Source organism: Pelmatolapia mariae, linkage group LG1, assembly GCF_036321145.2.
Source record: "Pelmatolapia mariae isolate MD_Pm_ZW linkage group LG1, Pm_UMD_F_2, whole genome shotgun sequence".
NCBI lineage: Eukaryota > Metazoa > Chordata > Actinopteri > Cichliformes > Cichlidae > Pelmatolapia > Pelmatolapia mariae.
In genome coordinates, this window is record NC_086227.1 from 32824202 (window position 1) to 32850478 (window position 26277).

Here is a 26277-nt window from a genome sequence, read left to right on the forward strand (position 1 = left end):
TTTGCAGTGTGAATGTGGGTATAAACTCTAAAGAGCAGATGGTGATATTTTACATGACCTTTCCTAAAAAAAGTCCTAGAAATATCCATATTGTGTGTCAGTGTCAAAAACATGCTGCCATCTTCATGAGAATTTTCTGCGAAGGTGACGCCCAAGACATCTTATTTCAGCTTGTTGAATTTCAGTCATGCATTAGGACTTATGTCTGAAGCATTTTTCTACAAAGCCTTGATATGTGGGGTATGTGTGAAAAAATGTTACACTCATGGTTTGTGTAACACCTATGTGAAAAAACAAATCCAGATCAGCAAGGTAGATTTTCAGATGTTTCGTGAGCTGTATGTTGAATTTCCCATCCCTAGACGCTATAAAACTAGTGTAAAAGGTAAAATTCAGTGAGTAAATCTAATCAGCGTCTTCACCTAAATATGTAGAATGTTACCTGTTTTCTTACCTTTTATCCTGTTATCTAAGTGAAAGAGCCCAGTCATAAGTCAAGGTTACATCCTGGTAATGCTAATATTTGACTTATGCATAAATATGCATAAATATCTCTGTTAAAATCTCTCCTAAATAAAAAACAATCTCCAAGTTTTATTGGTCACTCTGAGCATCTGCAAATATTGTAGCAAGATGAAAAAGGTTAATATTAATTTTGTCTGTCTTATTGCTAATCAAGAAAACAATAAAAGTAGCTAGTCTGATGTGCCTGTATGTTAGTTTGATGTGTCTTTACTCTAAATATGAAGATTGTGAGGCTGTTTCTAGAGTAGGGCTGTCAAACACAAGGCCCTGGGGCCAGAATCGCACCCAACCGAGTCAAATCTGGATGGATTTGGAAAATGTGAAGAAGAACAGAAATTTTGGACTTTTAACTGTATTTAAATCTCCCCCCATGGCCATTCATTCCTCACCAAAGTAATTCATTTATTTCTGTAATTTTACACTATGCTAATTAGCCATGCAGACTGAGTTATAAACAAATAGCTTGTTGCTTTCAGATACACTGGATGCAGCTGTCAGTCTCATATCACACACTGTTTTAACCCCCTAAATCAGCTCGTGTAAATTTGCTCACAGCCTTCAGGGGAGTCAGTTTTAAAGTATTTGGTCTGCGTGGATGATGATACTATGAGAAGTGAATCACAAAGCGATTCTGCATTAACCTGATTGCAGAGTGATTTTTTCCTTTCTGCTTAGGAAAATGGTGACCTATTACTTAGTCTCACAAATCTATGATATATTTGTTGTTTTTCCAGTTGAGGTAAATAGCTGTCATTAACCCCTTTTAATGCACGCCTTTCTATTTAATTTTACACTACCTGAAATCCATCTGTACTGAACTCAGTGTCCGAATGTATGCAGATGACACAGTCATTTATGTGCATACTAGCTCTAAAGAGTAAACTGTAGCTTTACTCGCTGAAGCAATGGAAAAAAACATTAATTGCATAACTTATTTCATATAGAATCTGTCAAAAACCATAAGCATGTTTTTTCTATTAGAAGAAGCAACTCCCCTCCTCCCGAAATTGTTGCAAAAAGGGCAGAAGGTACATGATATTCGGTATTGTAAATGTCGATTCATAATTATTTTTACCCCCGCAAAAATATCTTTTAAAATAAGCATATCCTTGCTCATTTTGAGACATATATATCATTTAAGAATTCAAATTGGTTCACAGCTCTCACCCACCCACTCTCCCCAACATAAACACGGTCATTCAGAGTGAGTAAAGATTCAAAAGCTAAGCAAAAATCAGGTAAAAACATTAACATAAAAGTGGCAAAAACATTGTATCTATAAAGGGCCATTGAGCACTGTGTTATATTAATTACTTGAGACACCTGGGTCTGTGCTTGTTTTTTGGTTTGCCCAGCTTTTGTGCTCCCTGGAGAACTGATCATTTCAGGAGTGTGATGTCTCAAATGTGCTCATTCTTACAGGCAGCACCAGCCGTGCTGTAAGCTTCTGCCGCTGCTGTCTCTGCCTAAAAAAATCATCATTAGTATCACCAGCTTGCTGTTAGATCTGGTGTTACAGTCTGGATCAAAACATCTGCTTCTTAAAATAATCCCCTAGGCTGAAGTCCGCTCTGTAGAATAAAAGGGCAGCAGCTCTCTGCAGCGGGAACAGGCTAATAATGAAACAAAGAAATAAAATGCTGACATTATTTGGTTTGTAAGGCTGTAATTAAATCTGTTCTCGAGCTCCAAGGACAGTATAGATTGTGTGTGTGTGTGTGTGTGTGTGTGTGTGTGTGTGTGTGTGTGTCTGTGCGTGTCTTCTGGACGCCCCTGACACCCGACTCCAGCCCTCCTCTCCCGTTTCCTGGGGAAACAAGAGGAAGATCTTGGGAGAAAGCTTTTTAGGCAGGTTCCATTCATATGTGTAACTATACATGGATACCGATCCTCCACCTCGCCCCCTCCGGCTCTGGAAGAGCTTCCTACAATTTAGATGTAACCAAAGCCACATACTTTCCTATTTATTGTGTGCTGGAAGAAAGAGGGGCCAGAAGCTGAGTGTCCAGTTGCAGAAGTTTGGGTGTTTAATGTGGAAAAGTGGCTTCTGGCTTGGTTAAGAGTTAAAAGCCTTGATAACTTTTTTTTTGGGTTCATTTAGGAGTCAGTGTTCATTGCCAAAACAAAGGAAGACACTGGTTGTTCTCGACATTTGGTCTTTCAAACAGACTTATTTGTAAGACAACCAGATAATTTCCTCTGAGGGCTAAAAATACCCTGAAAACATGCCTGGAGTACTTGTGGGGAGCAGGGTAGCTACATCATAAAACAGCTATGTGGAGCGTAATTGCTTTTAGACAAAAAACAGCTCCCTGGAGAATTATTGTTGCGTTTATTGGAGAAATCATGTCCACGATTAGTTAACAAGTTGTCTTTTGTGCTTCATGGGCCATCTCTCCTCTAAAGATGGTTTATTGGTAACATAAACTCTGATGTTTCATTTGACCTCATGTGAATGGGAATGTTTTCTTTTAAGCAGTGTTTTGAAGGCCTCTGAGAAGTTTAGTTTCAAAGTGCCTGGTCTTGTCATAACACAATCCAGTGATTTATCGGGAATTGCGTGCTTATGTCCCCTGTTTGTTTTTCGGGTTCTTTTTCTTCTTTCTGGACTCTGAAGCTCCAGAGTGAGGTTGAGTTTGCTGAGACATTGCTCGCTGGTAGCCTTGGGCTTTGTTTAACCATGCATAATTGAGCCCTCCTCTTGGCTTACTCCCATGGTTGCACCCTTTTTTCATGAAATGGCCAAGAATGCAACCCCCACCGCCACCACCACCACTTCAGCCAACCTTCCCTGGAGGACCTCAATCAGACAGTCACAAAGTGTACCAGACCTGCTTATCAGAGGGGGCAGGCCTGGCATGGACTCATGTAAAATGGCACACGTACGCCAAAGTGGATGCAAATACATGTCCACAGGAGGACATAGTTTTACAAATCTTGGGTCTAATTGGTTTGAACTTTGACTTTTAAATATGAATTTACTTATTTTTCTTCCTCTAGTGTCCATCATGCTAAGTAGTAAAGTCAGTCAGTCTATGCCAATTCACAAGTTTCTGATGGCTAAAATATAACACACATATAATGTTATCACACTTGGTCTGTAAGTCAAATCAACTCAAGTAAAATCAGAAAAATTGTAAAACCTAAGGTTATGGTCTACATAAACATAACAGTAAAACTGACAAAAGCGTTTAACCATTTTCTTTTAGTAAACGTTAAACATGAGGCCTTGTTCAATCTCTCACAAAAACAGAAAAACCTGTAATCTTTTGTATTACCATCGCTCTTGCTATTTTTATATATTTTTAGCTGCCAATTGTATATAAACAGGCATTAACAAGTGTTATTTTAGCAATAATTTCTTGTGACATGTTCTCCTAAAATAAGCATCTGCTGAGGTATCTATGGTTATTAATAGTGCCACTGAGCAATGAATTTATTCATATCTGCAGCTGTAATTGTTGGTCAGAGCATTAAACATTACCCAACTGACTGGATGAGTGATTGTTGTGCTTTTGGACCTAGCAATGCTAATCTTAGCCACAGTTTGCAAAAAAAAAAATGTTACATTGTGTCCTTGCAAAATGGCACAAACATTTAAAATTCAAATTTTATTGAAAGATTTGTTTCTAATGACTGCTAAATGCAAATCTAATTATTATACAGTAAACTCTGTTTTTTGAGAGCTTTATTTTTCTTTTTAATTTTAGTTTATGATATTTATTTTCCCATTTATATTTGGCATGGAAAGCAGGTGTCAAAACATCCCTAACGGACATATTTCTCAACGTAAACACAGTTTAATCGGGGTGAAGGTAAAATTTCAGGATGAGCGCGAGACAGGGTGTCGATGAAAAGAAAAGAAGTAAACACTGCACTTCAGACTGGATGAGCAGACTGTCAACCGCAAAAAGCCTGATGACTCATTTGTGTGCTACACTGAACCAAAAGGCAGCAGCTCAGGGGCTTGAATTTCTCTAATCGTTTACCGCCACAAGTTGCACCTGCAAGGCATTGGAAATCAGGGCGCGTTCAGTTTTCTTTTTTGTTTTACTCCCGAGGTCATACATGTCATATATATGCAAACTTGTAGTGTTATTAGAAGAAAATGGATGGATGGATAATGAGGATAAGGCAACTTCATTCATTAGTAATCATGCTGGGTAAATATTTCTTCATAGATGCAAGCAGCGGACAACTGTTCTCATTAGCAGGTGGTCAGCGAGCCGGCAGCTAACGAGCCTGTAGCAGCAGTATTGTGTTTGTGACACCCTTGGTGTAACCCTTTCTGCTTTGTTTGGGCTTGCATTTAAGATCCTTCTTTTATTATAATGAATAACAGGAAGGCTGGATGCTGTGAGACATGTTGAAACAAGGATGTGTATCATAACTTTGCCCTCAATTTGGGCTGCAGCTGCCACTTTGATGTTATTTCTATTCCAGGCAAGTTAGAGGTTGATTCAGAAAAATGTGGAAAATTCTATTTAAATACTTCAGACAGGTGATCTGTTCATTGCCAGTCATGCATGAAAAATGTAACTATTTATTTTTAGATCTTTTTTCCCCAATGTTGTTTTCATTTACACAGCGTTATAAACATTTTGTTGCACAGCAGATATCACCTGTTGCTCACAGTAGACCCGTGCTGTATTTTTTATATTTTATTTGCTGTATTATACCTTAATACAGCAAATAAAATATATGTATGGATCTCTTTTTAAGATATATCAAATAAAGATATACATATTACTTTGTCTGCTTTTACGTTATGAAAGCACAGAAAATGCTAAAAGAAAAATAATGGTACATCACAGACTAGAGCACCCCACCCCCCACCACCCCTGCCCACCACCTCAAATGAAAATAGGTGCCATTAAAAACAAAATCACACAACTTATTATTTTTGACAGGAAACAGAACAGATTTCTCTTGTCTGCGTCAACTGTCTTATTTTGTGGACAGACTCAGTTGTCCGCTTGCTGGAGGTTCTGGTTAAAGTGGCCCTTCACCTTGCGCTGGATCTCCAGCTGTAGTTTAAAACAGTGGAGTTGAAGTCTTTTAAGTGTGGGCTAAGAGCTTGAGTACCTGATCAACGGACCAATACAGAGGTGAAAGATGAGAAGGGGCTAGTGCTGGTTAAAATGAACTTTCCAAAAAAAGGGAGGGAATTATCCAGTAGGACATGAATGAAAACACGCCGCATCTCTAAAAATGTGCTCTTTGATAAATGTGTTCATTCTTTGACACAATCGTACTAAAGAAAAGGACAAATATTATCTGACTCTACCAACCAAAGCTCTTCTGCATACTTTGGTATTTGAATACTGCTACTTTCCTATCAGCTAAAAGCAGTCTAGCCATTCTTCTGTGACCCCTGACATCAACATTTAGACCAGCACTCTCTGAAATAGTGAAATAGATTTTGAATAATAGTTGAAAATCATTTAAATCATCTTTCTTTTCTATTCTGATGCTCAGAACTCATTTGAACTTCAGCAGTGTTGCCTTGACCTTATCTACATACCTAAAGATGCTGACTTTCTGCCACGTGATTAGCTGCTGAGATATGTGCATTAAGAAGCAGTTAAATACCTGACTAAGTGGTCAGTGAATGTACAACATTCAGGTTGATTGTAGGCCAGAGACATGGAAAAGTCAACATTTTTCAATGGAAACTCATTTGCTTTTGGAACAAGGACTCAAACTTATTTTATAGACACAACGAACAACATTTGGTTTATCATTGTGTGGCCTTCGCTTGCTGTATCTCATTCATTCTTGGCCTGAAACTGGAGGATATTATTAGGAGTTTCTTTTTACAAAAAAAGCTTCTTTTTTTTTTGCACATACTCATATCTCTCCCATCCACACATCATCTTTTTCTGCACAGCTGAAGACATGCCATCCTTAGCTGTTATCCTGCAGTTCTGTTGCCTTTCGTCTGCAGTTATACATTACAACTCAAAGGATACACCAGCAGTTTGAAGATCTTTCTCTCTCATTTTCCACTTTTGTCCACACAGAAAACAATGAAATGTCTTGCAAAGATCTGACACTACTGCAATGTTCCAGAATTCTTTTTGGAGGTGAAACCTCTCTCTTTGCCAGATGTTTTGACCTGAACTTTTGCGCATACCCTAGAAGTCGGAGCGTGCATCATTTCTGATTTCTGGATGACTCAAAACTGGGAGTAAATCTGTGAGAACAGTAATCAGAGCATAACATCAAGACAGTGCATGTGTCTGTCCTGGTTTCAGTATTATCTAGTGTTGCTCAAAGGGTGTGGTGGCAATTGGTCAAAACAATGTGATGCAACCCATATTTTTTTGTTTTATGTTTTGTTTTTGTAAATTAAATCCTAATATTTAATTAATCTGTTATTCAGCACTAATTAAGCAAGTATCTGTGCCTATGGTGTAGTTAAGGAATGCAGTGACCAAGGTTACTCCCCTTTACTGATAAGTTTTGCTTCAAAAAATACATAACAGAGCAAAACACTAAAGTTTCAGTCCATTTTTATCCACAGTCTATATGATGTTAATCTGCAGTGTTCAGAGCTGGATAATATGCTTACAGCAGACTTTGCTGTAGCCTCCGTGACTGGGGTTTCTCTCAGAATACCAAAAACATGAAGGCCTGCAGAGGCTTGTAATTGCATTGTATGAAAAAATCAGTTTGAAGTTCCTTTGTGAGCCAATCACCACATTTATCTGTCCCTGCAGCCAGGCAAACGCTCTCGTGGTTTCTCTGCCAGAGAAAGAACAGAGTGATGCCTTCTGCCAGCACATTCCTCTCTGTTAGGCTGGTTTATTGTCAGTGACAAAGCGCGGAATTAAATTAAAATACAGCTAACAAAATTTTCTGTTGTCTTTTGATGTGAATGTGAAACAATAAGCTTTTGTATGTACTGAAGCTCTCTCCTTGTAACTGCAGGCAGGTCCGTGCTGTCATGTGAATTGTTTATTCTGGCTAATTGACCTGATTGAGGAGCTCGGCGGTGTGATTATTTTTCAGATGCTCATCAGTACCACCAAAAATCTCCAACCTGAGGATGTGTGATGGGTTCACTTTACCCTTTTTTGTAAAGCTCAAATTTGTTTGGCTACTGATAAAATTTAACTAACTCATAAAATCGTAAAGGAAGTAATAATGCAACTATTAACCTTGGGAAGTCATTGGTTTTCAGATGCTATTTATATTTGATTAACTGCTAGCAAGAGCAGTGTAAGAGCGAATTTTCTAAGTGTACTTTTAGTAAGCACGTTTTGCCACGGGATAAACTTCCTCTCAGAGAGGAACAGTTATCTCATGTTGAAACACACCAGCAGGCGTGTCACCAGTAGGAAGTTGACAAATACTTCTTGTTGGAATGTGACCTGATATGATCCACTTCTGTGTCAGCATTTGCTTTAGGGATGTAGATGTTTCAGCTTTTCTATCTGGTCAAAAGGTTAGCTCAGTAGATCAGCAATTCAAAGGTTAATGGTAAAAGATTATATTGTGCGTTGTCTGTTTTATGCTGACAATTTCTTTTACCGTATTAGACCCAGTCACCAAGAATGTAAAGGGTTTGACTGATTGACATCTGCTTAATTGTTGTTACTGGCTTATGTTTGACCTCTGACGTCAATGCAAACGCAGATAACAACAGTTTCACAAGTTCAAGGCAGCAGTGGCTTGAGAATGCAGGTGCCACTGTTACTCCACCAGGTACAAAACCTAAGTGTATGATGGGACATGGGATTCTATGTGATATGATATGTGACAGATCATTAAGGAACACGATTGTCTTCTTCATATTATTTTGCAATTGGTTTATATCTAAAGATCTTTAGTTAGGAAGAGACAGGGCCAGCAATCAAGTCTGGGGAAATCGTCATGGAAAATGTTTTAATAATATTTCATCAGTTTGTAGAGTGTAAAGCTGCAAAATCCATGGATCAGTTTCAACTGACAGTCCAAAAAGCGTTATGAATTCATGTTCACTCCCTGCAAAGTTTTGGAGAAGTTCATTTTAGTTCATATGTATTTCTGCATTTAAAGATTATGGACACTCAAATGGACAAATTAAAAGGACACACTGGGTTTTTTTTCTTCTTTCTTTGCTTAAAGTTTGTGATTATAAGTGTTTGTAACCTCAGTAGTCATGATTCATGATTTCTGCCAAAGCTGGAAAGCCCTACTATGAACCATTAAAAAAATAGAGGCTTGGTTTTCATTTTTTTTCTACTAAAGAAATTATTTTATGTCAAACTCTGAATTGTTCCCCTTTCTCTTTGCAGCATGTGACTGCTATAAGCTCAGCTGATGCAACTGAGCTGCTGCAAAGTGAGCAACACCTTTTAGGCTGCAGTTAAAAAGTCTGCTATTGAGGTCTTAATTCAGACTTCCATTGTTAATGGACTGGACTGGAAAATGTCAGTCAAACTAAAGAAACGTAAAGCATGCTTCATTTCTCTACCCATAGTTTAATTCATCATATTTATGAAAACTTTATTATTTCCTTCCTTTAAATCTTCAGCTTCATATTCAGTGCATTAATCCGGGTAGAGCTATCAAGCCCAACAGTTGAAAAAGTCAGTAACTTACCATTGCTGCAACAGAAAATTAATGTTTGATTGTCTTTGTGTGTGTGTGTGCTAGACATATAACATGACTAGAGAAGTAACACTTTTTCGCTCTGTTTAATAAATACCTGTCCTTAAAAAAATCAAAAGAGATAATACAAAGATTTTCAAAGTAAACATATCATAATAATTCCTCAATGTTCAGAAAGTACTACCCAAAGAGGGGACTCTCTGTGGCTTTGGAAGTCTTGGGTCGAGCTTCATGTGCATACCATGAGCTCAGGTTACACTGAAAGAAATCCTGTCATCTTCACTTCTATTTGAACTCCAGCCATGAACTTAACCTTAAGGGTTGGATTTTTTGTCAGTTTTCTAGAGTTGCAGAGAACAGTCGACACATGTCCTGCATCCAAAAAGTACAAAAGATCACAATTACATCTGTATCTTATCAGTAGGAAAAAATTATTCAGACCAGAAACAGCATGCAACTTAACAAAGTCACTGCAACGTGTTAAATCTTCTTTTTGTATTATGCAAAAATAAGATTCCTACATTCTCATTTTGGTAGTCATAGAAAAGGCCACATCCCCCACATGATCCAAGGATGAATCTCAGACACGCTAACATTGTGTAGAAAAAATACACAGCTCTCATTTTAGGTGAAAGCGTCTAAACAACCTGGATGCCCAATGAAATTATTTTTATCCTTTCAATGAAGACGAGTGACTCCTGCTGGGTTTTTTCTTTCTTTTTTTGACTGAATAGGCTTAACCGAAACTGCCATACCAGAGGAAAATTTAGCCGAATGATACCTTCGCCATGGTGACACATCAGTCTTCATTTCCATGGCAACACCAGCATTCAAAATGCATGCACTAACAGATGAGCTGAGATTTGTAAATGACCAAAAATTGCACGCGGCCGTCATACGTGCAGAGGTCAGGAGCAGAAAGAGGGAGAGGAGAAAATCACTCATCATTATGTGTCATTATAAACCATACCAAACTCATATGCATGTGGTGTGCTGAGGTTCATGGATTTTAAATGCCATTGAAAATGAGCTCTGTGCTGTTAGGCATGTTGCATACCTGTCCCTATAAAATATAAACTATGAAATTAAGTAAAAACTATGACTGTGTAAATAACCTACCAAAATCAGTTGTAAACCTCTAGTTTCAAATGCTGTGATGTCAAAATAATGCGAGCATGGTTTGAAATTAAAGTGCCCTGAGTCAACTTTTGACTTAAAATTGACTCCAGTTAACTAAATATTTTTCTTTTTTTTAAACAGTGATGGAAAAATCTGAAGTCTGTCAGTCTTTTTGATGGATTAGATGGTGGATTCATCAAAATATTAAATAAACACACCAGTTGCTGTCTTCTATATATACAACCTAAAATTAAACATACACGGTTGAATCCTCCAGTGAGGTGTCGGAGCGTCATGGGTGAGTCATGGGTGCAGCTGGTTCCTCATGCAGAAGGAGCAGATTAGGCAGGCAAAATGAACCTCATGGGGAAGTAAGGGCTTGCAGCATTGGAAGGTTTAATCATGAAAAACTTTTGGTAACTTACGATCACTTTCCTGCTGGAAACATGATGCTGGTAATTTCAGTTTTGGGTGTAGCAGCAGAGCGAGGTTGGACAGAGTTTGCCCTTCAGAATAAAATAAAATCGGACACAAAAAGCTTTCGCCTCTGCAGCAGCCCTCTTTGATGCATTTGATTACACTCAATCAAGCACCCAGCTCAAGTCACCTTATATTTGCTAGTTTAGACACAAGGTTGTTTTAGTGCCTCCGCTTGAACTGTCGAATCTGTTTCTTTTGGTGCTGACATGTGGAGTGACCTTACAGCAGATTTTTTACATTTCTATTCTTTTTTGTGATGTACCATTATTTGTCCCTTATGCATTGATGTCCTCATCAATGGATATTCTTTTTATTTGTAGGTAGGTAATGAGAGAATAAGTCAGGAAACTTCACAACCCTGTCCATCAAAATGAAAGATGGTGACAAAGTCTAACACAACCTCTGGTTGGAACTTCTAAAAGTAATAACTAAGACAAGCAAGCAGAGTGAGACATGAAAATGAGAAAAGGATTTTAAAGTAAATCCCAAACTGCACATCTAGCTAGTCTATGATGCCAGGATGGGTAAAATATGCTCAAGTTTACATGCAGTCAGGGGCCTAATGGGAGCAATTTGACCGAGCTATAATCATGGATCAGGCTCTGTAAAACCTGCAGGTAGATTGCAAATTATAAATAGAGCTACTGATTCAATGCCTTGCAGGACTGTGAGGACATTCGGCCTCTCTGCAGCAATGTCTGGTCACAAAAGGCCAAAGGAGCGAGAGGGAGGCATGGAGCCCTCCCCCTCTTTTTCTCGGTGATGGAAGTGGGCAGAGAGCGGGTGCTGGAGAGGTGCGGGGGGATGAATGGGACCAGCTAGTGACCTCAGGCAGAAAGAATGTCCCCGTTTGCTCAGTCGGCCTGCTCCCCTAGCAGCGCTCCACACAGTCATCAGCACTGGGGCCTTTGTATTCACCTTCCAGACCCCAAACTCCAGAGCAGAGGCCACAGACCAGCACACAGCAACACCTCGCAGCCCCTGCTGCTGCACTGTTCACTATAATCTCACTGCTCCTGCCAGTTTAGCCCCTTCAAAGTCTCATCTATGAAGAGTTCTTCTTCAATCCTCCTTTTCTTTTTTGCTCCTCGCTACCAAAATGCTAATTGCTCCTCAGTCTCAAAGTCTTAAAAGTCTCACCTATTGTGTGGACAACATTCCTCTGCTGCTCCAGCCATTTATGTGGATGTTAATGTATTGCCATCTCCCAGCATTGTGACAGTGAGTGAGTGCATGTGAGTGCATGTGTGTGAAATATAGCGATTGCATAAATTTAAGTTAAAAAAAAAAGCAGCATCTTTTTCATGCTGGGACACCCATAAAATCAGTGGTGGCTCAGGACGACAATTAAATCTGACTAATCCTGCAGATTTATGAGATCCATGGGTTTCGTCTGCCAGGCTCGGGTGAAGTCACCGTGCTGCCACAGAGACACCGCTGCTGTTAAATGAATTTGAATGGGCGAGCAGTGTGAGATGCATGGCAGGGGGCTGTAGAAGCCAGCCCGCAGCAGAATTTCCTTTTCAGTTTGGATTCAAACTTGGATTCTGATGAATGAAGGCTAACCCAGAGGAATTCAGTGTTCTCACTCTGTGCTAGAAGCTCGGTGTCCTGAACCTGGGCTCACTGCAGTGTGGACATGTTTATGTGTTGTGGGCCTGTGACTTTTTTAGGGTTTTAAAGTTATTTAAAATAATGAAGCGGTGTTGAAAAGCTGGTTGTCGTTTTCTCTATGTGTCAGAATAAGGGACATCCTCCCTCCAGTCTGCTATTGTTGGTCTGTCTGTGAGCAGTGCACAATAGCAGGGAAGAGTGGAGATTTTTGGGGGAGGTTTGGCAAGCAGCCTGCTGTATTGATTGTGTATGGGTTGTGAATGGATTCTTGTCGGGATCAATGGTTGAGGTAATTAAACGGAGGCAGAAAGTTGCCTGTTTTTGGCGAACCATCTGCTCCGCACTCTGTGTGTGCTGTGGCCATGGAAGATAAAAGAAAAGGATACAGTAGGATGTGTTTTTGCATGTAAAATTTAACAGAAGTGTTATGTCGCATGTTCTGTCTGAAATAATTGGTTCATTGTTTATTTTTTACCAACACTGTTTCAAAACTCGTTTTTGGGGGGCAAAGAAGTGATAACCTAACAAATAAAGTCTAAAAGTAAAAGTGCGCATTTTCTCTTCCATATTTTTATTATTGATGTCTGCGGGAGGATTCGTATTTCAAGATACAATTTATTTTTCTATTACTGGACCTCGGTGCAGCTACTCAGTTCATTCTCTACCTGCGACATGCAATTTTAACTCCTCTTCACTAGAAGGCTGACATTCCTTCATTTAAGCTACCTTTCTTCTATTCCTAATTCAGGTTCCTTTTCATGTCCTTTACAAAGAGTAGGTTTAAACAGTGGGTGGATGGTGCAGCTGTGACAGAAATCTGCAAACCAGCAATAAAGAAAATCTACTATTTTATCATCAGATTTTAAAATGTGGAAAATTAAATAAGCTCATCTCTTTGCTTTCTCTAGTATTCTGGGGTGGTTTTACACTAAACTGTCAAATTCTTTCCCACTCAGCTAAGATTTTAAAGTGTGGTTGCACCAAAAAAATGTTACACAGAAAAAATCTGCAGGTCCTTTTAAAAAGTTTTGGAATTTATTCAAAAAGAAAGTCAACCTCTGACCTGACGGTCAGTTTGCAAGCAAAGTGGAAACTGTTGCCACAAAGTTTCAATCACTTAAACTGATGAGTCACAGCATTCAAACCAGCTGCCTAATATCGTGTAAATCCTCCTCATGCCATCTCTGACCCTTCAAAGCAAGAATATGGGACCTTTGAGAATGTCATGGCACTTTGGCAGTCAAGCCTTTGGGTCATTTGAGTGTTTGTGTGTTGGACTTATTTTGTGTTTGTGATGGTTTCTTCTTTTTACTTCCCAGAACTTTGTGGGTTTCATGGTATGTAGCAGTTAGCATTGTTCTGCTGAGGTAACATGTTGATGTTGGGGGGGGGGGTCTAAAGTTGGTGTACAGCGATGTTCAGTGCAATGGTTTTCACAATTTTTGTGTAAGCCACAATTTAAAGGGATGACTATATATATATGTTCGGAAAATAGCCTTTGTGTCCTCTGACATATCATTAGTTCTCCTTTTGGTTCAGTTTGTAACATCTGGATGTCATCAGTCCACTGGCAGATACCTTGCCTTCACTGGAAAAGACACTTTTAAATCAGACACTTTTGAACGGTCTACCACTATTTTGATGTTGGCCTATTTCTCTCAGATGGGATGTTTCATTTGCAAAGTGCTTTTTTATTATTACCCAAACTGTACTGACAGATGACAGTGATGATGAGATCATTCAGTCCAGCTGAAGTCAAAAGACACATGGCTTTTGTGACAGTTGTCTTTCTTCTTCTTCTTTCAGTAGGCTAACCAAGACCTTTGCTGTATCACTTATTCGTAATTCCCAAAATGTAACAACTACACATAAAGTCTGGGGCTCACGTCAACTTTTTGTAGTTGTTGTTTTTGTTGTTAAAGGAAAGAACTGCTTAAAATGTACCGTTACAAAAACAATAATTCATACCTTGATGTCCACTTGTAGTATACTGTAAAGTACAGTGTGCTATAATAATGTTTGGTTGTCAGAAAATCCCTCGTCACACTGTTTGGTTGTTGGTAGACAACAAAATAGCAAATGAATGCAAGGAGATGAGGAATAATATTCCCACTGCATATAAGCGGTTCTATTGTTTACTGTAAGGGTCTGTGCCTTAAGATTTCTAGATCCAAAGTACAAAAATATGAGCATCCACATTCCTTTGACTATATAGTCTATATACATCTTTGCATGTTGCATTTTTAATTTGCCGTTCATCTTTTCAGGGAGGAGGCTACGAGGGAAAGCGTTCTACAACGTCAATGGAAAGGTCTACTGTGAGGAGGACTTTCTGGTAAGTGCTCTCGTGGTTATTGATTTTGTTCTGTGATGAGTGGATCACTGTGTGTTTGCCTCATGCTGGAGTCAGACGGGGATGCAGGTGGAGCAGAAAGAGCGAAGAATTAGGACCTCAGGCTACATTCTTGAACCCTCTGGAGGAAAAACACTGAACAGCTACAATTAGGGCTTTAGCACCACCCCTTCAATTCACACTAATAATTTCCCCAAGGAGCTCAATTACACTGCGAGCTGTTCCCCGGCACTTACAATTAGGAGGTGGAGAAGGAGGAGGAGGGTTGGACAGCTGCAGCTCTCAGACTCCTGGTCCATCTGCTGCAGGTTAACAGGCCAGACACAGGACCTGATCTCATGCTCCACTGAACACTGAGAATCGTGACCATCATATTTTGTTTACTCTAGCTGTATGTGATTTGAATAAAATGTGACTGATTTCAAACAAGGAAGGTGGCTGCAAACACTTCCTCTAACACAGATGTTGAAATTGGTTTTGTTGTCCAGATTACACCATAACTGTTGGCCTCATGTGCTGACAGTACTTCCTGTTTATAGGCAGCTTTCCTGTAACCTGCTGGCCTGTTAGGAAACACTCAGATTCCTGTTTTGCAATTTACAGTCAGCACCTTTGAGATGTCGGGATGAGACTAATCTCCTTCCGCCTCCCTCCTACGGCTGATGCACGGCTAGTCTGGGCTGTCACCCTGGGGGTGCTTCATAGGTGGGGGGAGGTGCTGGCAGATGGTAGATTCGGAGCAGAGATGTCAGGGCAGGGGGCAGCCTGCCCATCATGACCTACCACCTCCACCTGGTAGCAGTGTCTCCACTAGCAGGCCCCTCTGTGTCAATCAGGTCACGACCCAGAGGGGGTTGTGTGCTGCAGATGGTCACTTTAATTATTCGCCTGGGCTTCAGGTTTGAAGGGAAGGAGCTACTGATGTGTTGGCGAGTGTTTTATTTCCTGTAGAAGACAGAGGGCACTAAACTCCCTCAACATGAAGGAATCTTTGACGAATTGGTTGTAGCTGTAAAAAAGTAATGGAGGCTAAGAGAATGATGAGATGATTCTAAATAAAGCCTGGTCATCTCATTATAAAGTGTATCTATTATGCTTTTACTTATTTCCATTCATAATTAAACTGTTACATTTAACATGGTCAAAGTTACAAATAATGAGGTCAAAACATTAAGGTCGAATAGCTCAACAGCTCAGGCTTCAAAACACTAAACACTGGCAGTTTTTTCAGCTCTTGGTTCTGTACAATGTCAGGAGATGATATCCTTATATGGTCATTTGACACGCACAGCTCTGACTGTGAGCACAGAGGTCCCACAGAAATTGAATGTGCCACACGCTCAACGCAAAACAAAAACAAAAAAATAAATAATACAGTCACTGGGAAACAAACAATTCTGCTTAGTTGCTAGGTGGTTGACATCCTATTTTTGCTCTGGTGTAAGTGAACCATTAGAAGATGCAGCCAGCCAAAGTGAGCGAAAGTGAGAGAAACTGTAACAGTTTTTTTGAGGCTACATTTTACATTCAGTATGAGACAAATAAGAATTGTTTTTAATTGTAATTCATGCAGAGTTCAAAAATAAAGATATAGAAGTGAAAAGGGCATAACAGATCTCGTTTAACAAGCACAGCAATTCCCTCTGTAGATAAATAAAAGATTGAAACATGTTTTCATGCAGAAGGTGTAAAGCATTGCTTGTGTTTGCAAGGTCAGTCAGTGCAACAGTATCCAAAAAAGCAATACTCGGCATGATAATCTGTGTGTCTGGTTTCACCCACAGTACTCTGGTTTCCAGCAGACGGCTGAGAAGTGCTTTGTGTGTGGTCACCTCATCATGGAGATGGTAAGAGCCTTGAGCAATGAAGATCTTTTTTTCCTTATCAACCATGTTTTTAATAAAAATCATTAATCTGATTCAGCAGTTAAGCATGCTGCTGTGTTTTCACAACCGTTAGAGGAGAACAGAGCATTTTTACTTTACATATTTAACAAAGAATTTTAAAGAAGATACGGATAAAAAAGATGTAGTGTTGTATAATCCAGTATTTTTCCAAGATATAATTTCCTTCACTCATACATATATCTATAGCTACATCAATTTTTCTCCAAGATAAAGCTATCATCTTTTTGTCCTGCAGGAGTCCAAAGTCAATTATATTTGACACCTTCACTCCAGCAATCGCACATACTGTCTGAATAACGCTATTCCAATAAAAAATTGGACAGCCCTTTAGAGAGTGTAACCCTTTCTCTGCCTATTATGTCCAACTGCATGTCCATACCTGTTATTTAAGTCCTGTATAAGAACTATTATTATCTTCTATTTTCTTCTCTATTTTTTTCTGTGTGGGAGTTTAGATCCTCCAGGCACTAGGCAAGTCCTACCATCCTGGCTGTTTCCGCTGTGTTGTGTGTAAGGAGGGTCTAGATGGAGTGCCTTTCACTGTGGACGTTGAGAACAACATCTACTGTGTCAAAGACTACCACACGTAAGAAGACGACCGTTCTGATAAAACGGGGTTTTTGTAAACAAACAGCTCAGCACGTAAAAGTAATGTTTGGCACAAAGAAGCAGTCTGTCTCAGTCTGTCAGGTATCACGGGGGTACGCCACACCCTCCTGTTTGTTTTAATTATTGTCCTGGTATTTACAACCACAATTCCAAAAAAGTTGGGATGAAAACAGAAAGCCACGATTTGCAATTCTCATAAACTCATATTTAATTATCATGTCACATGTTTAAATTGAAATATTTTATTTCGTGATAAATATTACATCAATTTGAATTTAATGGCAAGAGCAATAATTTGTTGCGCCCATCCCATCTGTTGTTGGTGCACAGTGGTAAACATGGCCTCGTCCTAAGTTTTTTGAGATGTGTTGCTGCCAGCAAATGAAAAATGCATCCAAAAATTGGGTATGAATGTGTATTATATGTCTAATAACAACTTGTTATTAGATTTAGTTGAGTTAAACACAAGGTTGATGATTTTTTTCCCCATTACAGGGTTTTTGCCCCCAAGTGTGCCTCATGTAACCAGCCCATCCTTCCAGCCCAGGTAACGAGCAAAACAATATTACATCTTGCCGTTTTTGAGTGTTACTGATTACTTTGGTCGGACTCAGAGACCAGAATTTGACATTAATCATGTGAACGTCGGGTGTATTTGCAAGAGGCTCATTCATGTAACTAATTTTTTCCGAACCTATGTAAAAGAGGTGGCAAAATCTAATCTGATCAAGAATGGCAATAAGAGATGCTGCTACAACTCAGATACCAACCGGGAGTGATCAGGCAAAGAGCAGGTGTCCAAGCTCAGCTTCACAAACATTTGCAGCGTGATTTTTTTTCCCCCTGGGATCTTTGTCAGAGTGTTGAGGTTTTCTGTAACATCCCAACGTGTCTGTGTCAAGGGTAATGGGAAAATACGGACTCAGTCGCGGAGCTCTGGATGCGAAGCAAACAGTGCGTTTATTTACAGTGCCCAAAAACAGTCTCAAAACACAAAGCGAAGTGCAAAGTCCAACAGTGATCTTCTCCAAACTCCCAGTGGTGCGCAGGTGAGTTTCCAAAGTGATTATCCGAGTGTGTGTTCTCATCCGAGAGCTTAATCCCGCGGGCTCCTTCTCTCCAACCTCCTGCTCCGTAACTCTTCCTCCTACAAACGAGCGAAAACAACAGGTGAGAAGGCTAGCCGGCTAAAGCTAAGTTGCGAGTAACAAACACTCTTTACTACCGAGCTTCAAGTACAATCCAGCGTCGACTGCCGTCTGGACACACAGTTAAATACCTCAGCCCACGACGAAGGATGATTAGTGACAGCTGGGTGGCAAATTAGGTGCAGGTGTGTCAGCCGCTGGGTGGAGACAACAAGGGTGGGGAGGAGGAGAGAGAGAAACACACACACACACACACACACACAGGTCGCCCCGGGAAGGACCGTCCGACCATGACAGTACCACCCCTCTAATGGGAGCCTCCGGGCGACCTACGAAACTTGTCTGGGTGCTGACGGCGGAATTCTCTCACCATACCGTGATCAAGAATTGCGGACCGCGGCACCCAGGAACGCTCTTCCAGACCGTACCCCTCCCAATCCACCAGAAACTGGAAGCCCCTACCGCGGCGCCTGGCGTCCATTATGCGAGTAATGGAATATGCTGGAGCGCCAGCGATATCCCGGGCGGGTGGTGGGGGCCAGGGAGGCTGGCACAACGGGCTGGTCCGGACCGGCCTAATTTGAGAAACATGAAACACGTTGCGTACCTTCATGTTGCGCGGGAGGGCCAGCCGGACAGTCACTGGATTCAGGACGGCTTGCACAGAAAAGGGTCCAAGGAACCGGGGAGCCAGCTTCTTAGACTCAGTCCGCAGAGTGATGTTCCTAGAGGAAAGCCATACCTGCTGGCCCACCCGATAGGCCGGTGTAGGGACGCGGCGGCGGTCAGCCAGTCTCTTGTTTTGTGCGCTCGTACGCAGTAGGGCCGCTCGAGTCGCCCGCCAGATCCGTCGACAGCGCCTCATGTGATGTTGCACGGAAGGTACGGCCACCTCTCCCTCCGTGATGGAGAGGAGTGGGGGTTGATACCCCAGGGATGCTTCGAAGGGAGAGACACCCGTAGCGGCCGACGTGCTGGAGTTATGGGCGTATTCGGCCCACGCCAACTGCTCACTCCATGACGACTGGTTGGAGGAAACGACGCAGCGCAGCATGGCCTCCAGTTCTTGGTTCACTCGCTCAGTTTGCCCATTAGTCTGCGGGTGGAAACCAGAAGACAGGCTGACCTGGACCCCCAGCTCGGTACAAAACATCTTCCACACCCGAGAGGTGAACTGGGGCCCACGGTCAGAAACAATGTCCAGAAGAATGCCGTGAAGGCGAAAAACATGCTGGGTTAAGAGCTGGGCAGTCTCTAGAGCGGTGGGAAGTTTGGTAAGGGCAACAAAATGGGCAGCCTTAGAAAAACGGTCAATGATAACAGTTTTACCAGAGGACGGAGGGAGACCAGTGATGAAGTCCAGAGCGACGTGCGACCACGGCCGGCTGGGGACAGGCAGTGGTCTAAGGAGTCCCGATGGAGGCGAGTTGGACGTCTTATTTCGGGCGCACACAGGACATGCGGCCACATACTCCCGGACGTCCTGAGAGAGAGAGGGCCACCAAAACAGTCTTTGTAAAAAGGTGACAGTTCGATTCCTGCCCGGATGGCAGGTAAACCGTGCAGTGTGTGCCCAGTGGATGACCTTACCCCTGACCGCCGAGGGAACATACAATCTACCTGCTGGACGGGTGCCGGGGTCGGGCTCTTGTCGCTGAGCATCTCGGACCACCCTTTCTATCTCCCAGGTGAGGGTCCCCACAATGCACGAGGCCGGCAGACTGGGCCTCTCCTTCTCCTCAGGGTCCGTGTCTGGCGCGAACTGGCGTGACAAGGCGTCTGGTTTCGTGTTCCGGGACCCGGGCCTGTAGGTAATGGTTAGGTTAAACCGTGCAAAAAACAATGCCCACCTGGCCTGTCGGGCGTTCAGGCGCTTAGCCGCTTGGAGGTAGGCAAGGTTCTTGTGGTCCGTCCACACGACAACAGGATGTTCACTCCCCTCCAACCAGTGCCGCCACTCCTCCAGCGCCAACTTGATGGCAAGAAGCTCCCGGTCGCCCACGTCATAATTCCTTTCGGCCTGAGTGAGACGACGGGAGAAAAAGGCACAGGGGTGTAATTTACCTTCCTTGCGCTGAGAGAGAACCGCCCCAACTCCTGAATCAGAAGCGTCCACTTCCACCACGAACAGCAGGGCGAGGTCAGCCTGGGCCAGGATGGGGGCCGAGGCGAACAGGCTCTTGAGACGGTTGAATGCTTGCTGAGCTGCTGGAGACCACAGGTACGGCTGTTTGGGCGATGTGAGTTGTGTGAGAGGCAATGCTACCTTACTGAAGTCCCGGATGAAACGTCTGTAGAAGTTGCTGAATCCCAGAAAACTTTGCAACTTCTTCCGGGTGCCGGGCACAGGCCACTCCAACACAGCTTTGACCTTAGCCGGGTCCGCTCGCAACCAGCCCTGTTCAATGATGAAACCCAGAAAAGAGACAGTTGAGGCATGAAACTCACATTTCTCCGCTTTACAAAACAACCGATTCTCCAGCAGGCGGCGCAACACCAGTCTCACATGCTTAACATGCTCAGCTCTGGATCTGGAGAAAATCAGGATGTCGTCAAGGTAAACAAACACGAAGTGGTTCAAAAAAATCTCGTAGAACATCATTTACCAAGGCTTGGAAAACGGCAGGGGCGTTAGTGAGTCCGAACGGCATTACCAGGTACTCGAAGTGGCCCAGATGGGTGTTGAAGGCCGTCTTCCACTCGTTCCCGCGGATGTGGACCAGGTGATAAGCATTGCGGAGATCAAGTTTGGTGAAATGGGTGGCTCCTTGAAGTTCAAAAGCAGAGGCGAGCAGAGGTAGAGGATATTTGTTTTTGATAGTGATTTTGTTTAGTCCACGATAGTCAATGCAGGGGCGTAGGGTCTTATCTTTTTTTTCAACAAAAAAGAAGCCTGCGCCCAAGGGAGAGGTGGAGGGGCGGATGATGCCCGCTGCCAGGGAGTCCGTAATGTAGCGCTCCATAGACTCGCGCTCAGGTTTCGAGATACTATAGAGTCGGCTAGTGGGCAAGGGGGCGCCTGGGAGCAAATCAATCCCGCAGTCGTACGGACGATGGGGGGGCAGCGATTGGGCCCCGTCTTTGCTAAAGACTCGACCTAGATCATGATATTCGGCGGGCACGGTTGACAAGTCGGGGCGAGTGGGCGGCCCCGCAGGATCGTCTGATATGCAACCCGGCACCGCAGAGCGTAAACACTGCTCATGGCAACGGGTGCTCCACCCCACGATACATCCCTTGGCCCAATCAATCTGTGGATTGTGTCGCTGGAGCCAGGGGAATCCCAAAACTAAGGGTGTGTCAGGTGCCTTGAAGAGAAACAGGAACATCTGTTCAGTGTGATTGCTGGAGAGAGTGAGTGTGATTTCTTGAGTGCGGTGAGTGACAGCAGCTAAAGGTCTGCCATTAAGCGCTGACACTTGGAGCGTTTCAGGGAGAGGAACAACAGGCAAACCCATTTTGTGGGCCAAAGCCTCATCCAAAAAACTTTGTTCAGCTCCCGAGTCTATTAGTGCATCACAAGAATGGGTGCGGGAAAGAAACCGTAATTTAGCGGGGCAGCTGAGGTGGAGGAATGTATTCACCGGCGCACCCGTCAGTATCCCCACCTTTACTGACGGGCTGAGTCTTTTAGCCATGAGGGACAGGCGTCCGCGAAATGCCCCTTCTTCCCGCACGCAAAACACTCACCCACCAGTTGTCTTCTGCTCCGGGTGAATTTAGTCCATCCCAGCTGCATGGGTTGCTCCTCATCAGCAGGTGAGTCCGGTTCCTCCTCTCTCCACTCGAGAGACGGGAGTCCAGTCGGAACTCCTACGCCCCCTACTGACCGTCGCCCATCTCCAGTCCGCCTGCCAAACTCCCGCATATGGTCGTCTACACTGATACATATGTTAACCAGGGCACTTAACGATTTAGGAAGCTCTTTCGTGGCCAACTCACGTTTGACATTCTCATTTAAGCTGTTTAGGAATGCTCCTCGGAGCGCCTTCTCCTCCCAGCCAGTCTCCTCGGCCAAGATCCAAAAGTCCACGGAGAAGTCTGCCACGCTCCGCCGGCCCTGCTTTAAAGTAAACATGCGATGAGCAGCACTGTCAGGGTTCGATCCTTTGTCAAACACGCACCGAAATTTGCTCAAAAAAATCACTATATGAGATGGAGGGTTGGGCGCTCAGGACTGCTTGAGCCCACAGCAGTGCTCGTCCGGTCATGAGCTCAACCATGAGGGTGATTTTGGCAATATCAGAGGCATAAGCTCGAGTCTGCTGCCTAAAAATCAGAGAGCATTGAGTCAAAAATCCCCGGCTTTTGTCCAAATCTCCACTGAATTTCTCAGGTACAGGTAACGTGTGTTCTCGCTGTGGCGGAGGTGGAGATGGAGGAAGGGGACAGGCCGCTGCTACATTTAGAAGCTCTACTGGTGGTTGTGGTTGTGTAGGGGGCTCTGGTGGTTGAACAGGTGCTCTAGGTGTAGCAAGCAACATACCTTTCAGTTCAGATACCACCTGTAGTAGCGCGGACTGCTCCTCGGCCACATGCTGCAGCATCTTTTCATGTCGTTCCAACCGTTCAGCTTGAAGCGCGAGCTCGCGCTGGACGGGAGTTGAGTCCGCTGAGTCCATTGCTGGCTGGATTGTTCTGTCAAGGGTAATGGGAAAATACGGACTCGGTCGCGGAGCTCTGGATGCGAAGCAAACAGTGCGTTTATTTACAGTGCCCAAAAACAGTCTCAAAACACAAAGCGAAGTGCAAAGTCCAACAGTGATCTTCTCCAAACTCCCAGTGGTGCGCAGGTGAGTTTCCAAAGTGATTATCCGAGTGTGTGTTCTCCTCCGAGAGCTTAATCCCGCGGGCTCCTTCTTTCCAACCTCCTGCTCCGTAACTCTTCCTCCTACAAACGAGCGAAAACAACAGGTGAGAAGGCTAGCCGGCTAAAGCTAAGTTGCGAGTAACAAACACTCTTTACTACCGAGCTTCAAGTACAATCCAGCGTCGACTGCCCTCTGGACACACAGTTAAATACCTCAGCCCACGACGAAGGATGATTAGTGACAGCTGGGTGGCAAATTAGGTGCAGGTGTGTCAGCCGCTGGGTGGAGACAACAAGGGTGGGGAGGAGGAGAGAGAGAAACACACACACACAGGCAGGTTGCCCCGGGAAGGACCGTCCGACCATGACAGTCTGAGGGAGAACATTCACCACAACTGACCCAAACTGCACCTTCACATAGAACAACCTAATTCTCACTCATCACTCACTTTCTCACCAGATTTGACTGTCTTCATTTACATCTGCTTTCTCAAAAATTCAACTTGAAGAGTCGCCCTTCTGACACACTCAAGGAGATCCACCACACCCATTGCAGATTCAAACGAGCACAAAGTCAGAATATAACTTCACAAAGCAATTGAAAAATAACAGCTCCACATAGCGGCGCCCTGTGAGGGAAGAATCGGCCGATTTTCTATTTCATTGAATTTTTCATGGATTTTCTTTTTAATGGATCTCTTACTAGCACACAATCACCAACAGGCAGATGCTTATAGATAAAATGTACAAAAACCAAAGCAAACAAAAGCTTTTGCTTTGAAGGTGAAAATAAAAGCCAATATGTTTTAGATAAAAGTAGAATGAATGAATCAAAAAATAATAATAAAAGCTGCAGGGCTCAAACATCAAACTCATCACTTTCTGTGTGTTTCTCTCCACAGGGCTCTGAGGAAACTATTCGCGTTGTTTCTATGGACAAGGACTACCACGTGGAGTGCTACCATTGTGAGGTGAGTCACTTCGACTGCGTACACTGACTGTAGTCTCTCTTTCTCACACACACTTCACAAGGTATGAGTAAGAGTGATCTGCCATGCCTGGGATTTGATTAGAGTCAATTAAGCATCACTGTGCATGATTCAACTTTTGAGGCAGTTGAAACGAATGAAAAAACACACACAAGGACATATTTGCACACTGCTTTAGCACACAAAGCCACACACACACACTAACACACGTGCACATCTGCTTAGTCCCGTAAACACAGTGAACTGTGGTAAGATCTCCAAATCGTGGGATAAGAATAGACTCACTGTTTTCTACCAGCGAGTGTGAATCACTGCTCTTGTGGAATGAATGAGACACAGACAGGGGAAAAAAAACATACTGATGGATATCAACCAAAGGTTACAGCTCAATATGTGACTCATTGACAAAGCGCATTGCAGCTCGGCTGGGGGCTTGCTGCTTAAACCCAGCTTCTGACATCTCAGTCATCCTGTCGCTCAACTTGGCTGCTAGATTTTTTTTTTAGTTCAAGTGTGCCATGAATGTTTAGTGAAACAAATAAACATTTCACGCCTCCCTGCAGCGATTGAGCAGTTTTTTTTTCTAAATCGTGAGATCATTTTTACTATCCCCTGAGCAGGATACAACTTGCATATGTCTGAATGGCTGAGGTTCCGCTTCATAGAAATGCATCAGATCGTTATGTAAGCAGCGGGTAATCATTCAGTGGAGCTCTGAATGGGGGGTGAGGGGGAGGCTTATGGACAGGAAGGGTAAAGTCTGCAGTTGAATCATTCTGGAGATGGTAAATAATTACATATTGAGGGAAAAAAACATGTTTTTCTGTAATGCTGTAACACGACAGTTGGATTTTTGAAAATAAAATTTTATGCTGAGCCCAAAATACAGCGAGAATCACATTGATGCACAGTGAAAATTCATTTATAATATGTACATTTTTAAGCTGTTTATCCGGTTTTAAATCACCCAAGTGGTTAGCAGTCAGTTTATGTAATCCCTGCAACATGGTCAGGGTCCACATCGGGGTCTCGTCGTGTCAGCCATGCGCAGAATTCCTCTGCAGGCTCAGAGATCAGTGTGCTCATTCATCAAAGCATACAATTTGCAAAGCCTCTATCCCCGTCTTTGGAGGCAGCTTCTCTCAAACCCACAGTTCCCTCTGGACATCTGAACTCTTCGAGGATAAACCCACTCACTGTCTATGATTTGTCTCAGAGTCAGCACCCTGTTTACAATGAGGGTCCAGAAAGACGCCCACACTGAAGTCACTGGCACAACTTGGTGTCACTAATTAGTTTTCTCATCTGTTCATTTTCTGCAAACAAGCCTGTTTCCCAAAATCTCAAATTATTTCTTTAAGGAAAGAAACTACAGGTAAAGACAGTAAAAATAATTAAAAACTAACTAATAACTTTACACTGAGCAAAGTACTTTTATATTGCAGGTGGCTTAATTTGTTGAAATCTGTTTTTGCTGTTATCAACAGGAAAAAAATACTTTTTTTCCCCAAGTTTTTAAGAGTAAAATCTTCCATAAATGTGACTCTGAATGCGATTAAAACCTTCAGGATATAGACTGCTCCAAAAATTGAAAGTGGAGATTTCTGGCTTAAAATATAAGAAATAAATCTGATTTTAAAGATATATGTTTGAAATTCAATACTTACTGGTTAAATATTGAAAGCTTATTATTATTACTTTAAAACCTCTCCAGTTACTTTGCATTGCAGGTCTACAGTTCACTATTTAAATATGCACAGCAGAAACCTGGATTTTTGTTGTGAATCACTGGAACAGAAGAGCTTAGAAATTAGTATATCAGAGGAACAGCTCAGGTCGAGATGGTTTGGACATGTGCAGAGAAGGGATGGTTGATATATCGGACAAAGGATTGAAGATGAAGTTATCAGGCAAGAGGAAAAGAGGAAGATGACAGAGAAGGTTGTGGATCATAAACATCTACTATTTTACTTAAAAAGACAAAAGGTGTTTGCTTACTCGCGCCAAGTAGTGCATGCACCCAAGAGATCCATGTGACAGTGGAAACGTCAGATGAAATTAGACAGTCTTTAAGCTGCAAGCTCACTTTGAAAAGGTCGATGGGTAATTTGGGGTTTTTGTTCTG

At 42.6% G+C, this 26277-nt stretch overlaps 1 protein-coding gene across 1 annotated transcript in view; it reads left to right on the forward strand.

Moving 5' to 3' along the window:
- wtip (WT1 interacting protein) overlaps positions 1–26277 on the forward strand; it is a 42918-nt gene that overhangs the window by 10919 nt on the left and 5722 nt on the right. The window contains exons 3-7 of the mRNA XM_063479219.1: positions 14604–14671; positions 16474–16536; positions 17052–17182; positions 17701–17752; positions 24066–24134. Coding sequence (XP_063335289.1) covers positions 14604–14671; positions 16474–16536; positions 17052–17182; positions 17701–17752; positions 24066–24134 — 383 coding nt within the window. The remainder of the gene's footprint in view (positions 1–14603; positions 14672–16473; positions 16537–17051; positions 17183–17700; positions 17753–24065; positions 24135–26277) is intronic.